This window comes from Dermochelys coriacea, chromosome 5 (assembly GCF_009764565.3).
Source record: "Dermochelys coriacea isolate rDerCor1 chromosome 5, rDerCor1.pri.v4, whole genome shotgun sequence".
Taxonomy (NCBI): Eukaryota; Metazoa; Chordata; order Testudines; family Dermochelyidae; genus Dermochelys; species Dermochelys coriacea.
The window spans coordinates 25,083,481-25,096,807 of NC_050072.1; the positions used below are offsets into that span (position 1 = coordinate 25,083,481).

Here is a 13,327-nt window from a genome sequence, read left to right on the forward strand (position 1 = left end):
TTAAGGCCCCACAACTATAAAACTATTTGTAGGATAAGGGCTGATCTTTCCCTAAACTTTGCATACACAGCCAAAATGTAAAGAATAAAATACACAAGGGTAGTGTGATACCTTTTATTAGGCCAAGAAATTAACTCACATTTGTAAACTGAATTAAGTATTAATTATTGTCAGACAGGATTAAACACTCTAGCGATTACCTTGAATGGGGAAAAAGATCTAACATCCATGAGATCCCTACTGATGCCAGAAGAGGAAGATAACACCATCCCTGGCTGCTGACACAAGGTGCTGAGTGAAGATGGAGAGTGGCTATCAGACAAAGGAGAAAAAGATCACTGTTGAGAATGGGCAGGAGACTCTTAGAACCCACTGATGAATGATTATACCCTTATTTTAAGTATCTTCCTCTAAAACCACTAAACAAAATCCATCCTCATAGTGAAGGAAAGTTGTATGAGTAACCTGTAACAAGGCCCTGCTTGAAGAGCTTCCAGCAGATCTTCCACTCTGGAGGAATTTCACTCCTACCCCTCACTTCCTATTATGACTGTAACTGCTCCTGGAAAACTATGCTACAAAGTATTTTGTCTGTGATGCCTCCAGTCTTGGTTAGGATAAGCAAATGTCACTGTAGCAAGATTACACAGAGCACTCCCTCTGTCACTATAGAAACTACATCCAGAATTCCACCTATTAAGAGCAAAATGGCCAGCCCTAAAAAACTCTGATATGGTATAATTGTAAAGGCGGTATCCTTCAGCGTGCCTTTCCGGGTAGTGCCAGCCTGAGCATGCCAGCCAATGTCACTTCCTGGAAGGAAGTACCTAATTTTAAAAAATAAGGTTTGATTTGTGTTAACAGCAGTTATTGTTTTCTTAACACAACATTGCACATGTAGCAAACTGAGTCACAGTAATCTCTCATGTTATTTAAATTCATAAGATTGATGTAATTTTCCTGAACATGTAACTCTTATCTTCATACTGTAAGTTTCTTGCCAGTTGTAGCAATATTTCAGGGCTTGTAGGGTGATTCTCAATTGTTACCAAACATCCTAGTAAGGAGAAACATTGTTCATAGTCTATTTTGCAGCTGTTCTTTCCAAGTGTCTCATTAATGCAGCATGAAATACTTCCACTGCAAAGGCTGCATCTTGTTTAGTAATGCACATTGGAGGTTTAACTCTAAATGTCTGAGGGGAGAAAAGAAAAAAGTTTCAATTACAGGGGGAGGCACAGATCAATTGATGTGCAATGACAAACACCAATCCCTGCATTTTTTTTTAGAAGTTAGTAATCCTAGCAAAAGTAACAGGTACCAAACTAGTTGTAACAATAGTAAATACTAGTTAAGAGTGGCAAACTACTCCCATGTAAGAAAACAATTTCACACCAGCAGATGCTAGGCATGTGCTTTAAGAAGCCTCAATGCTATAACTGGACAGAGCGATTAAATGACGGGAGGGAGCCCTAGCTAGTCATCCTGAGATGTGTTGCTTCAAGTGTGTAACAATAAAACTAGCAAAAGGAACAGCCTGGGGATAGAAGGGGGAAAACAGTGATGTTTTCTATACTAGGTGAATCTATTTTAGTAAGATGTGATTTTAAGTAGTGCACTTCAGTCACGTGCTTTTCATTGGCAAGTATTTCTGCATGGTTCTACTCTGCAGTATCTCAGAATGGAATTGAATTTAGTTTTAACACAAGTTCCCTTACTTAATTCAGGCCTCCAACTGTTTAAATCCACCAGAACAAAATCATTCCTAATTGAATTCCACTGACTTATGTAAACCTTACTAGTAGTGCCTATCAACTAGAAAAGGAGTACTTGTGGCACCTTAGAGACTAACAAATTTATTAGAGCATAAGCTTTCGTGAGCTACAGCTCACTTCATCGGATGCAAGTGAGCTGTAGCTCACGAAAGCTTATGCTCTAATAAATTTGTTAGTCTCTAAGGTGCCACAAGTACTCCTTTTCTTTTTGCGAATACAGACTAACACGGCTGCTACTCTGAAACCTGCCTATCAACTGTTACAGTTGTGGCTGAAATTTGACTTAAAATATTATTTACTTCTGTGCTTTCTAAATATTAGATTATTTGCCCTAGGATGTGTAGTTTAAAAATCAGACCAGGCCATGGGTATTAATGATAGTTTTGGAGAAGCTGAACCCTTACAGCTCCTACTGCTGTCTATAGATGGTGCAGGTGATCTGTCCTCAGGCAATCAGGCTGAGGACAGCCTGATTACTAGACCTCCTTCAACAGGTGCAAATCTGTTCAAATCAGTTGACTGTGCAATGCAAGAATTAATTTGAGGTGGAGTATGCACATCAGCAAGTCTCCACCAACCCCTTTCCCTACTATAACTTATTCCCAAGGAAGCTCCCTGATCTGAGGGAGCCTGGTGAAGTCCTCTGCCTGTCTATCCTGGCTCTGATCACTAATAACCCTACCATTACCTTAGAAGAGGAAAATGCCAGCAAGCCTTTGCTGCCTGTTAACTTATTCTACTTGAAGTGAAATAAGTTCTCTCAAACAATTTACTGGGTACAGTATTTAATAATGGTCTGGGTCATGCCCCCATGCTGATGGATTCATAAGGAAGAGATGTTCTTATTCCCAGCTGGATCACAACTGAACAATAGGCTAGAATTGATAGTTGTAGGCATTGCTGTTTTAGATAGCATCTAAATTCCACAGAGCTAGGGAATTCAGAATTGGTTGATAGATGCATCACAAACTACTATTAAGGTCACATTTCTTGTCTGAAAGGTAGGAATCAAACAGTAGTAAATAACACTTATATTGAATATACTATAATTGAGAGGATTAAGACAAATAAAGCTTCTTGATCTGCTATATTCATAAAACATAATCATCTTGTTTACGAACTTCTCAATTTTTTTATAATTCTTAAATTGAACAGAAGTAATTTTTAGAGAAGTGAACTCCACTGCAATTTAGTCAGGACAAAAGATACATAAACATCAAGTTACCGTACCTGACTATAAATTCCACCCCTGCCAATCAATACTCCCATGTTTTTGCAATCTTCCCAGATCTGACTCATCTCTTCAGCTGGAAGAGGTTGACGACTGTCCTGTGCAAAGAGGGGTGGGATGGGAGGAGAGAAGAGAAGAGACATTTTTTTTGGCTAGATGTTAAACTAAATTATGGAAAAAGCAACAAGTGTTCCATTGCTACCACTCTCCTTGGAGAAAGTTAATGATTGTCCTGTCTTTTAGGATGGGACTATTCAGAATTCCTGATGTATTAAGCACTTTGAAAATTCTAAATTTTAGCCAGTGCAGAGTTCTGACTCATTTTCAGAGAAGTAGCTGTCAGTCAGCATATAGTCATTTCACAGGAAGCCTGAGTCTTAATACTGGGGTAAATAGAAGGGCATATGCCATTTACCAACCTTATTCTTCACCATTTCTATCCCAATCATAAGGCCTTTGCCACGGACATCTCCAATGATCTCAAACTTATCTCTCAGTTTAGCAAACTCCAGTAGCATGTAAGTCCCCACTTCTTCACTGTTCTTTTGTAGACCATCTTCTGCAATAGCCTGGTTAAAAATGATGTACAAAAACAAATGTTGTGGGAAATAATCAAATATAGAGCTTGGCTCATCTGCACCCCTATAACAGGCCTGCATTCTCATTATCCCCAGCAAAGATTTACAACAGGCATATATTATTAACCCTGCCTTAAAGTTGACCTCTTCAAGTATAATAGGAAATGCTGTAAAAAAAACTAAACTACACTTGTCAAATTAACCAACATAGCTTATGTCATATCTTTTTTCATTGTTTACCCACCAATTAAAAATTGATCTCCAGGTTCTAGTGTATATTTGTGAGGTTTGACTGCATATAAAGCTGACCATCTTAATCCATTTAAAAAATCGGTCAGGTTCAGTTTAGCCCTCTTTCCCTTGCCATAGCAGTGTCAAACTATGTAAGGTGCCTATAATTTGGCAGGTTTCAGAGTAGCAGCCGTGTTAGTCTGTATTCGCAAAAAGAAAAGGAGTACTTGTGGCACCTTAGAGACTAACAAATTTATTAGAGCATAAGCTTTCGTGAGCTACAGCTCACTTCAGCATCCGATGAAGTGAGCTGTAGCTCACGAAAGCTTATGCTCTAATAAATTTGTTAGTCTCTAAGGTGCCACAAGTACTCCTTTTCTTTTTTTATAATTTGGCAGTATACCTATTACTCCTAAAGCTTTCTGGGAAACACCTGAGTACATTACTAAGCTATATTTAGCAAAGCATTCCCTTTAAAAAAGCAGTTACTTAATTTGATTTATTTCTAGTAGTCCCCAGCTCCTGGCACATAGTCTAATATCTTGACTGTGCACCAGTAGCTAGGGGCTGTTGGAAATAAAAATAAAAAGATACTACTGTATTTAATCACTGACCTATACAAACCCGCTTGTACACTGAATTGCAAAAATGAATAGAACAAAAGATTTTGCAATTTGAGAGGTTAAAACTGGCACATTGTCTTAATTTAATCCTTTTCAGATTTTGAAGATTGGCTAAAACAGAACCTGGATCTGCAGACAGCTGCAGCGGCACAGGAGCTAGCAAACAGAGTTGTAAACAGGGGAGTTTGAGTGGGAGTTCTGCTGGAGGAGAAGGTATTTGTACTTGGTTTTGTATTTTTAGTATTTGAGTGTGTGTGTGCGTGTAGAGGCTCATAGGGGCTTTGTGCTGGGAGAAAAGCTGAGCCCGATTAGGGGGTGGGGCTTCTGACTAGAGGTCCTATAAAGGTAGCCAGCCAGTTAGGCAGCGGCACAGACAGCTGCAGTGGCACAGGAGCCAGCAAACATAGTTGTAAACGGGAGTTTGTAGGGTGGTGCTTGTTTGGGGTTTGCTGTTGCTGGGGGGTGGTCCTTCTGGTGTGGCTTGTGTTTCCCAGATTAACAGGATTTAGGTGGGAAGGTGATGACAGATACGGAGGCAGCTGTGGGAGTGACTCCTGTAGTGGAAGACACATTGAGGATGACTGGATGTAGAAGCTGTGGTATGTACATGATCCTGGAGGGGGGAACCTGGTAAGAGTTTTTTCTGCATGAAATGCCGTCTAATAGAGCTGATGGAGGAAAAGATCCGAGGTTTGGAGATGCAGGTGGAAAGTCTGGCTGAGTTTAGGAAGGGGTTTGAGCAGATGATGGAGCAAAGATATGAGGTATCTGAAGGGAAAAGCTCAGACTCACAGATGGAAGCAGGGCTGGGGAATTTTGAGGGGAGACTGGGTGAGGAAAGTGGTCAGTGGAAGCATGTGACTAAAACAACCAGGCAGAGGAAAAGACGGGCTAGTGAAGGAGAAATAGAGCTTAGGAACAGGTTTGCAGAGTTGGAAAATGAAGAAGGGGCTCAGCAGGTACTTGTTGAAGGTGGAACGTTAAGGAAGAAGAGAAGAGAGGCTAGTCCTATAGGAAAAGAGGAAGAGTCAAGGGAGACTACACCAAATATGAGCCCCAGGAGGATACAGGATGGGTTGAAAAGGATTGTAAGGGAAAATAGGAATGGAAAGAAGTTGCAGCCAGAGGGAACAGGGGAGAGACTGGAGAATACCACTGTCACCAGGAAAAGGCAGGCCTATGTGATAGGGAACTCTTTATTGAGAAGAATAGACAGGCCTGTAACTAGAGCTGATCCAGAGAATAGAAGGGTGTGCTGTCTTCCGAGTGCTAAGATATCGGATGTAGACCTGAGGTTGAAAAGGATCCTAAAGGGAGCGGGAAAGAATCCCCTAATTATCCTTCATGTGGGAACAAATGATACAGCTAGATTCTTGCTGGAAAGTATTAAGGGAGACTATGCTAGGCTGGTGAAGACGCTTAAGGAAATTGAGGCTCAGGTGATCTTTAGTGGGATCCTTCCTGTTCCTAGAGAAGGGCAACAAAGGTGTGACAAGATTATGACTGTCAACCGATGGCTTAGGCAGTGGTGCTATAAAGAGGGCTTTGGGATGTATGGCCACTGGGAGGCATTCATGGACAGAGGACTGTTCTCTCGGGATGGACTTCATCTGAGTAGGGAAGGAAATAGACTTCTAGGATCGAGGCTGGCACAACTGATAAAGAGAGCTTTAAACTAGGAATTAGGGGGAGATGGATGGGAGATGTCCAGAAAATCTCCACGCCAGATTTTAGCATTGAGAGGGAAGAAGACGAAGTAAGAGAGGATACAGCCGTGGGTAGGAGAATGTATATAAGGAGCGAGGGCGGTGTGGATACTAGTCTAATAGGTTATACTGGCTGTAGAATGACTGTGCCTAATAGGGTACAAAATGTGAGTGAGGCCAAACAGCAAAAATTAAGATGTTGGTACACCAATGCGAGGAGCCTAGGTAACAAAATGGAGGAACTAGAGCTACTGATGCAGGAAGTGAAACCAGATATTATAGGGATAACAGAAACATGGTGGAATAGTAGTCATGACTGGACTCCAGGTATTGAAGGGCATGTGCTGTTTAGGAAAGACAGAAACAAAGGTAAAGGTGGTGGAGTAGCATTGTATATCAATGATGAGGTAGAATGTAAAGAAATAAGAAGCGATGCAATGGATAAGACAGAGTCCGTCTAGGCAAAAATTACATTGGGGAAGATAACTAGTAAAGCCTCTCCTACGATAGTGCTTGGGGTGTGCTATAGACCTCCGGGATCTAATTTGGATATGGATAGAGCCCTTTTTAATGTTTTTAATAAATACTAATGGAAACTGCGTGATCATGGGAGACTTTAACTTCCCAGATATAGACTGGAGGACCAGTGCTAGTAATAATAATAGGGCTCAGATTTTCCTAGATGCGATAGCTGATGGATTCCTTCATCAAGTAGTTGCTGAACCGACTAGAGGGGATGCCATTTTAGATTTAATTTTGGTGAGTAGCCAGGACCTCATAGAAGAAATGGTTGTAGGGGACAATCTTGGCTCAAGTGATCATGAGCTAATTCAGTTCAAACTGAATGGAAGGATTAACAAAAATAAATCTGCAACTAGAGTTTTTGATTTCATAGATTCATAGATACTAAGGTCAGAAGGGACCACTCTGATCATCTAGTCCGACCTCCTGCACAGCGCAGGCCACAGAATGTCACCCACCCACTCCTATGAAAAACCTCACCCATGTCTGAGCTATTGAAGTCCTCAAATCATGGTTCAAAACTTCAAGGAGCAGAGAAGCCTCCCTCCAGTCAACCATGCCCCATGCTACAAAGGAAGGCAAAAAAACCTCCAGGGCCTCTCCAATCTGCCCTGGAGGAAAACTCCCTCCCGACCCCATACATGGCAATCTGCCAAACCCTGAGCACATGGGCAAGATTCACCAACCAGATACCCAGGAAAGAGTTTTCTATAGTAAATCAGATCCCATCCATCTAATATCCCATCTCAGGGGATTTGGCCTATTTACCCTGAATATTTAAAGATCAATTACTTACCAAAATCCCATTATCCCATCATACCATCTCCTCCATAAACTTATCGAGTAGAATCTTAAAACCAGATAGATCTTTTGCCCCCACTGCTTCCCTTGGAAGGTTATTCCAAAACTTCACTCCTCTGATGGTTAAAAACCTTCATCTGATTTCAAGTCTAAACTTCCTGGTGGCCAGTTTATACCCATTTGTTCTTGTGTCCACATTGGTGCTGAGCTTAAATAATTCCTCTCCCTCTCCTATATTTATCCCTCTGATATATTTATAGAGAGCAATCATATCTCCCCTCAACCTTCTTTTAGTTAGGCTAAACAAGCCCAGCTCCTTAAGTCTCCTTTCATAAGACAAGTTTTCCATTCCTCGGATCATCCTAGTAGCCCTTCTCTGTACCTGCTCCAGTTTGAATTCATCCTTTTTAAACATGGGAGACCAGAACTGCACACAGTATTCTAGGTGAGGTCTCACCAGTGCCTTGTATAACGGTACTAAAACCTCCTTATCCCTACTGGAAATGCCTCTCCTGATGCATCCCAAAACCGCATTAGCTTTTTTCACAGCCATATCACACTGGCAGCTCATAGTCATCCTATGATCAACCAATACTCCAAGGTCCTTCTCCTCTTCCGTTACTTCTAATTGATGCGTCCCCAACTTATAACTAAAATTCTTGTTATTAATCCCTAAATGCATAACCTTACACTTCTCACTATTAAATTTCATCCTATTACTATTACTCCAGCTTACAAGGTCATCCAGATCCTCCTGTATAATATCCCGATCCTTCTCCGAATTGGCAATACCTCCCAGCTTTGTATCATCTGCAAACTTTATTAGCACACTCCCACTTTTTGTGCCAAGGTCAGTAACAAAAAGATTAAATAAGATTGGTCCCAAAACCGATCCCTGAGGAACTCCACTGGTAACCTCCCTCCAACCTGACAGTTCGCCTTTCAGTAGGACCCGTTGCAGTCTCCCCTTTAACCAATTCCTTATCCACCTTCTGATGTTCATATTGATCCCCATCTTCTCCAATTTAACTAATAATTCCCCATGTGGCACGGTATCAAATGCCTTACTGAAATCTAGGTAAATTAGATCCACTGCATTTCCTTTATCTAAAAAATCTGTTACTTTTTCAAAAAAGGAGATTAGATTGGTTTGGCACGATCTACCTTTTGTAAAACCATGTTGTATTTTGTCCCATTTACCATTGACTTCAATGTCCTTAACTAATTTCTCCTTCAAAATTTTTTCCAGGACCTCGCATACTTACAGATGTCAAACTAACTGGCCTGTAGTTACCCGGATCACTTTTTTTTCCTTTCTTAAAAATAGGAACTATATTAGCAATTCTCCAATCATTCGGTACTATTCCTGAGTTTACAGATTCATTAAAAATTATTGCTAATGGGCTTGCAATTTCAGGTGCCAATTCCTTTAATATTCTTGGATGAAGATTATCTGGGCCCCCCGATTTAGTCCCATTAAGCTGTTTCAGTTTCACTTCTACCTCTGATATGGTAATATCTACCTCTATATCCTCCTTCCCATTTGTCATGCTACCATTATCCCCAAGATCCTCTTTAGCCTTATTAAAGACTGAGGCAAAGTATTTGTTTAGATATTGGGCCATGCCTAGATTATCTTTAACCTCCGCTCCATCCTCAGTGTTAAGCGGCCCCACTTCTTCCTTCTTAGTTTTCTTCTTATTTATATGGCTATAGAACCTTTTACTATTGGTTTTAATTCCCTTTGCAAGGTCCAACTCTACTCGACTTTTAGCCTGTCTCACTTTATCCCTACCTGTTCTGACCTCAATTAGGTAGCTTTCCTTGCTGATCCCTCCCATCTTCCACTCCCTGTATGCTTTCTGCTTCTTCTTCATCACCTCTCTAAGATGCTTGCTCATCCAGCTTGGTCTACAACTCCTTCCTATGAATTTTTTCCCCTTTCTTGGGATACAGGCTTCCGATAGCTTCTGCAGTTTTGATTTAAAGTAATCCCAGGCCTCCTCTACCTTTAGATCCATAAGTTCTTCAGTCCAATCCACTTCCCTAACTAATTTCCTTAATTTTTGAAAGTCAGCCCTTTTGAAATCAAAAACCCTAGTTGCAGATTTGTTTTTGTTAATCCTTCCATTTAATTTGAACTGAATTAGCTCATGATCACTTGAGCCAAGATTGTCCCCTACAACCATTTCTTCTATGAGGTCCTGGCTACTCACCAAAATTAAATCTAAAATGGCATCCCCTCTAGTCGGTTCAGCAACTACTTGATGAAGGAATCCATCAGCTATCGCATCTAGGAAAATCTGAGCCCTATTATTATTACTAGCACTGGTCCTCCAGTCTATATCTGGGAAGTTAAAGTCTCCCATGATCACGCAGTTTCCATTAGTATTTACTTGATTAAAGACATTAAAAAGGGCTCTATCCATATCCAAATTAGATCCCGGAGGTCTATAGCACACCCCAAGCACTATCGTAGGAGAGGCTTTACTAGTTTTCTTCCCCAATGTAATTTTTGCCCAGACGGACTCTGTCTTATCCATTGCATCGCTTCTTATTTCTTTACATTCTAACTCATCATTGATATACAATGCTACTCCACCCCCTTTACCTTTGTTTCTGTCTTTCCTAAACAGTACATACCCTTCAATACCTGTAGTCCAGTCATGACTACTATTCCACCATGTTTCTGTTATCCCTATAATATCTGGTTTCACTTCCTGCACCAGTAGCTCTAGTTCCTCCATTTTGTTACCTAGACTCCTCGCCTTGGTGTACAAACATTTTAATTTTTGCTGTTTGGCCTCGCTCACATTTTGTACCCTATTAGGCACAGTCATTCTACAGCCAGTATAACCTATTAGACTAGTATCCTCACCGCCCTCGCTCCTTATATACATTCTCCTACCCATGGCTGTATCCTTTCTTACTTCATCTTCTTCCCTCTCAATGCTAAAATCTGGCGTGGAGATTTTCTGGACATCTCCCATCCATCTCCCCCCAATTCCTAATTTAAAGCTCTCTTTATCAGTTGTGCCAGCCTCGATCCTAGAAGTCTATTTCCTTCCCTACTCAGATGAAGTCCATCCCGAGAGAACTGACCTCTGTCTGTGAATGCCTCCCAGTGGCCATACATCCCAAAGCCCTCTTTATAGCACCACTGCCTAAGCCATCTGTTGACAGTCATAATCTTGTCAGACCTTTGTTGCCCTTCTCTAGGAACAGGAAGGATCCCGCTAAAGATCACCTGAGCCTCAATTTCCTTAAGCGTCTTCCCCAGCCTAGCATAGTCTCCCTTGATACTTTCCAGCGAGAATCTGGCTGTATCATTTGTTCCCACATGAAGGATAATTAGGGGATTCTTTCCCGCTCCCTTGAGGATCCTTTTCAACCTCAGGTCTACATCCCGTATCTTAGCACCCGGAAGACAGCACACCCTTCTATTCTCAGGATCAGCTCTAGTTACAGGCCTGTCTATTCTTCTCAATAAAGAGTCCCCGATCACATAGACCTGCCTTTTCCTGGTGACAGTGGTATTCTCCAGTCTCTCCCCTGTTCCCTCTGGCTGCAAGTTCTTTCCATTCCTATTTTCCCTTACAATCCTCTTCAACCCATCCTGTATCCTCCTGGGGCTCATATTTGGTGTAGTCTCCCTTGACTCTTTCCCTTTTCCTATAGGACTAGCCTCTCTTCTCTTCTTCCTTACCGTTCCACCTTCAACAAGTACCTGCTGAGCCCCTTCTTCATTTTCCAACTCTGCAAACCTGTTCCTAAGCTCTATGTCTCCTTCACTAGCCTGTCTTTTCCTCTGCCTGGTTCTTTGAGTCACATGTTTCCACTGACCACTTTCCTCACCCAGTCTCTCCTCAAAATTCACCAGCCCTGCTTCCATCTGTGAATCTGAGCTTTTCCCTTCAGATACCTCATGTCTTTGCTCCATCATCTGCTCAAACCCCTTCCTAAACTCAACCAGACTTTCCACCTGCATCTCCAAACCTCGGATCTTTTCCTCCATCAGCTCTATCAGACGGCATTTCATGCAGAAAAAACTCTTACCGGTTCCCCCCTCCAGGATCATGTACATACCACAGCTTCCACATCCAGTCATCCTCAATGTGTCTTTCACTACAGGAGTCACTCCCACAGCTGCCTCTGTATCTGTCATCTCCTTCCCACTTAAATCCTGTTAATCTGGGAAACACAAGCCACACGAAAAAGACCACCCCCCCAGCAAAAGCAAACCCCAAACAAGCACCACAATGAGTTAGGGAAGTGGATTGGACTGAAGAATTTATGGATCTAAAGGTTGAGGAGGCCTGGGATTACTTTAAATCAAAGCTGTAGAAGCTATCGGAAGCCTGTATCTCAAGAAAGGGGAAAAAATTCATAGGAAGGAGTTGTAGACCAAGCTGGATGAGCAAGCATCTTAGAGAGGTGATGAAGAAGAAGCAGAAAGCATACAGGGAGTGGAAGATGGGAGGGATCAGCAAGGAAAGCTACCTAATTGAGGTCAGAACAGGTAGGGATAAAGTGAGACAGGCTAAAAGTCGAGTAGAGTTGGACCTTGCAAAGGGAATTAAAACCAATAGTAAAAGGTTCTATAGCCATATAAATAAGAAGAAAACTAAGAAAGAAGAAGTGGGGCCGCTTAACACTGAGGATGGAGTGGAGGTTAAAGATAATCTAGGCATGGCCCAATATCTAAACAAATACTTTGCCTCAGCCTTTAATAAGGCTAAAGAGGATCTTAGGGATAATGGTAGCATGACAAATGGGAATGAGGATAGGGAGGTAGATATTACTATATCGGAGGTAGAAGCGAAACTGAAACAGCTTAATGGGACTAAATCGGGGGGCCCAGATAATCTTCATCCAAGAATATTAAAGGAATTGGCACCTGAAATTGCAAGCCCATTAGCAATAATTTTTAATGAATCTGTAAACTCAGGAGTAGTACCGAATGATTGGAGAATTACTAATATAGTTCCTATTTTCAAGAAAGGGAAAAAAAAAAAAAGTGATTTGGGTAACTACAGGCCAGTTAGTTTGACATCTGTAAGTATGCGAGGTCCTGGAAAAAATTTTGAAGGAGAAATTAGTTAAGGACATTGAAGTCAATGGTAAATGGGACAAAATACAACATGGTTTTACAAAAGGTAGATCGTGCCAAACCAAACCAATCTAATCTCCTTTTTTGAAAAAGTAACAGATTTTTTAGATAAAGGAAATGCAGTGGATCTTATTTACCTAGATTTCAGTAAGGCGTTTGATACCGTGCCACATGGGGAATTATTAGTTAAATTGGAGAAGATGGGGATCAATATGAACATCAAAAGGTGGATAAGGAATTGGTTAAAGGGGAGACTGCAACGGGTCCTGCTGAAAGGCGAACTGTCAGGTTGGAGGGAGGTTACCAGTGGAGTTCCTCAGGGATCAGTCTTGGGACCAATCTTATTTAATCTTTTTATTACTGACCTTGGCACAAAAAGTGGGAGTGTGCTAATAAAGTTTGCAGATGATACAAAACTGGGAGGTATTGCCAATTCAGAGAAGGATTGGGATATTATAAGGAGGATCTGGATGACCTTGTAAACTGGAGTAATAGTAATAGGATGAAATTTAATAGTGAAGTGTAAGGTTATGCATTTAGGGATTAATAACAAGAATTTTAGTTATAAGTTGGGGACGCATCAACTAGAAGTAACGGAAGAGGAGAAGGACCTTGGAGGATTGGTTGATCATAGGATGACTATGAGCTGCCAATGTGATATGGCTGTGAAAAAAGCTAATGCGGTTTTGGGATGCATCAGGAGAGGCATTTCCAGTAGGGATAAGGAGGTTTTAGTACCGTTATACAAGG

At 41.3% G+C, this 13,327-nt stretch overlaps 1 protein-coding gene and 1 long non-coding RNA gene across 2 annotated transcripts in view; one reads left to right on the forward strand and one right to left on the reverse strand.

Moving 5' to 3' along the window:
- Positions 1-101: 101 nt before the first annotated feature.
- The window catches only part of AGXT2 (alanine--glyoxylate aminotransferase 2), a 35,515-nt gene continuing 22,289 nt past the window's right edge, over positions 102-13,327 (reverse strand). The window contains exons 12-14 of the mRNA XM_038402016.2: positions 3,426-3,575; positions 3,006-3,104; positions 102-1,195 (exon numbers count right to left, since the gene is read on the reverse strand). Of these exons, the coding sequence (XP_038257944.1) occupies positions 1,085-1,195; positions 3,006-3,104; positions 3,426-3,575 (360 nt within the window). The 3' untranslated portion in view covers positions 102-1,084. The remainder of the gene's footprint in view (positions 1,196-3,005; positions 3,105-3,425; positions 3,576-13,327) is intronic.
- LOC122460240 lies at positions 3,569-4,279 on the forward strand. The gene is made up of 2 exons (XR_006281421.1): positions 3,569-3,990; positions 4,214-4,279. It is a non-coding gene; the product is annotated as an uncharacterized LOC122460240 (long non-coding RNA).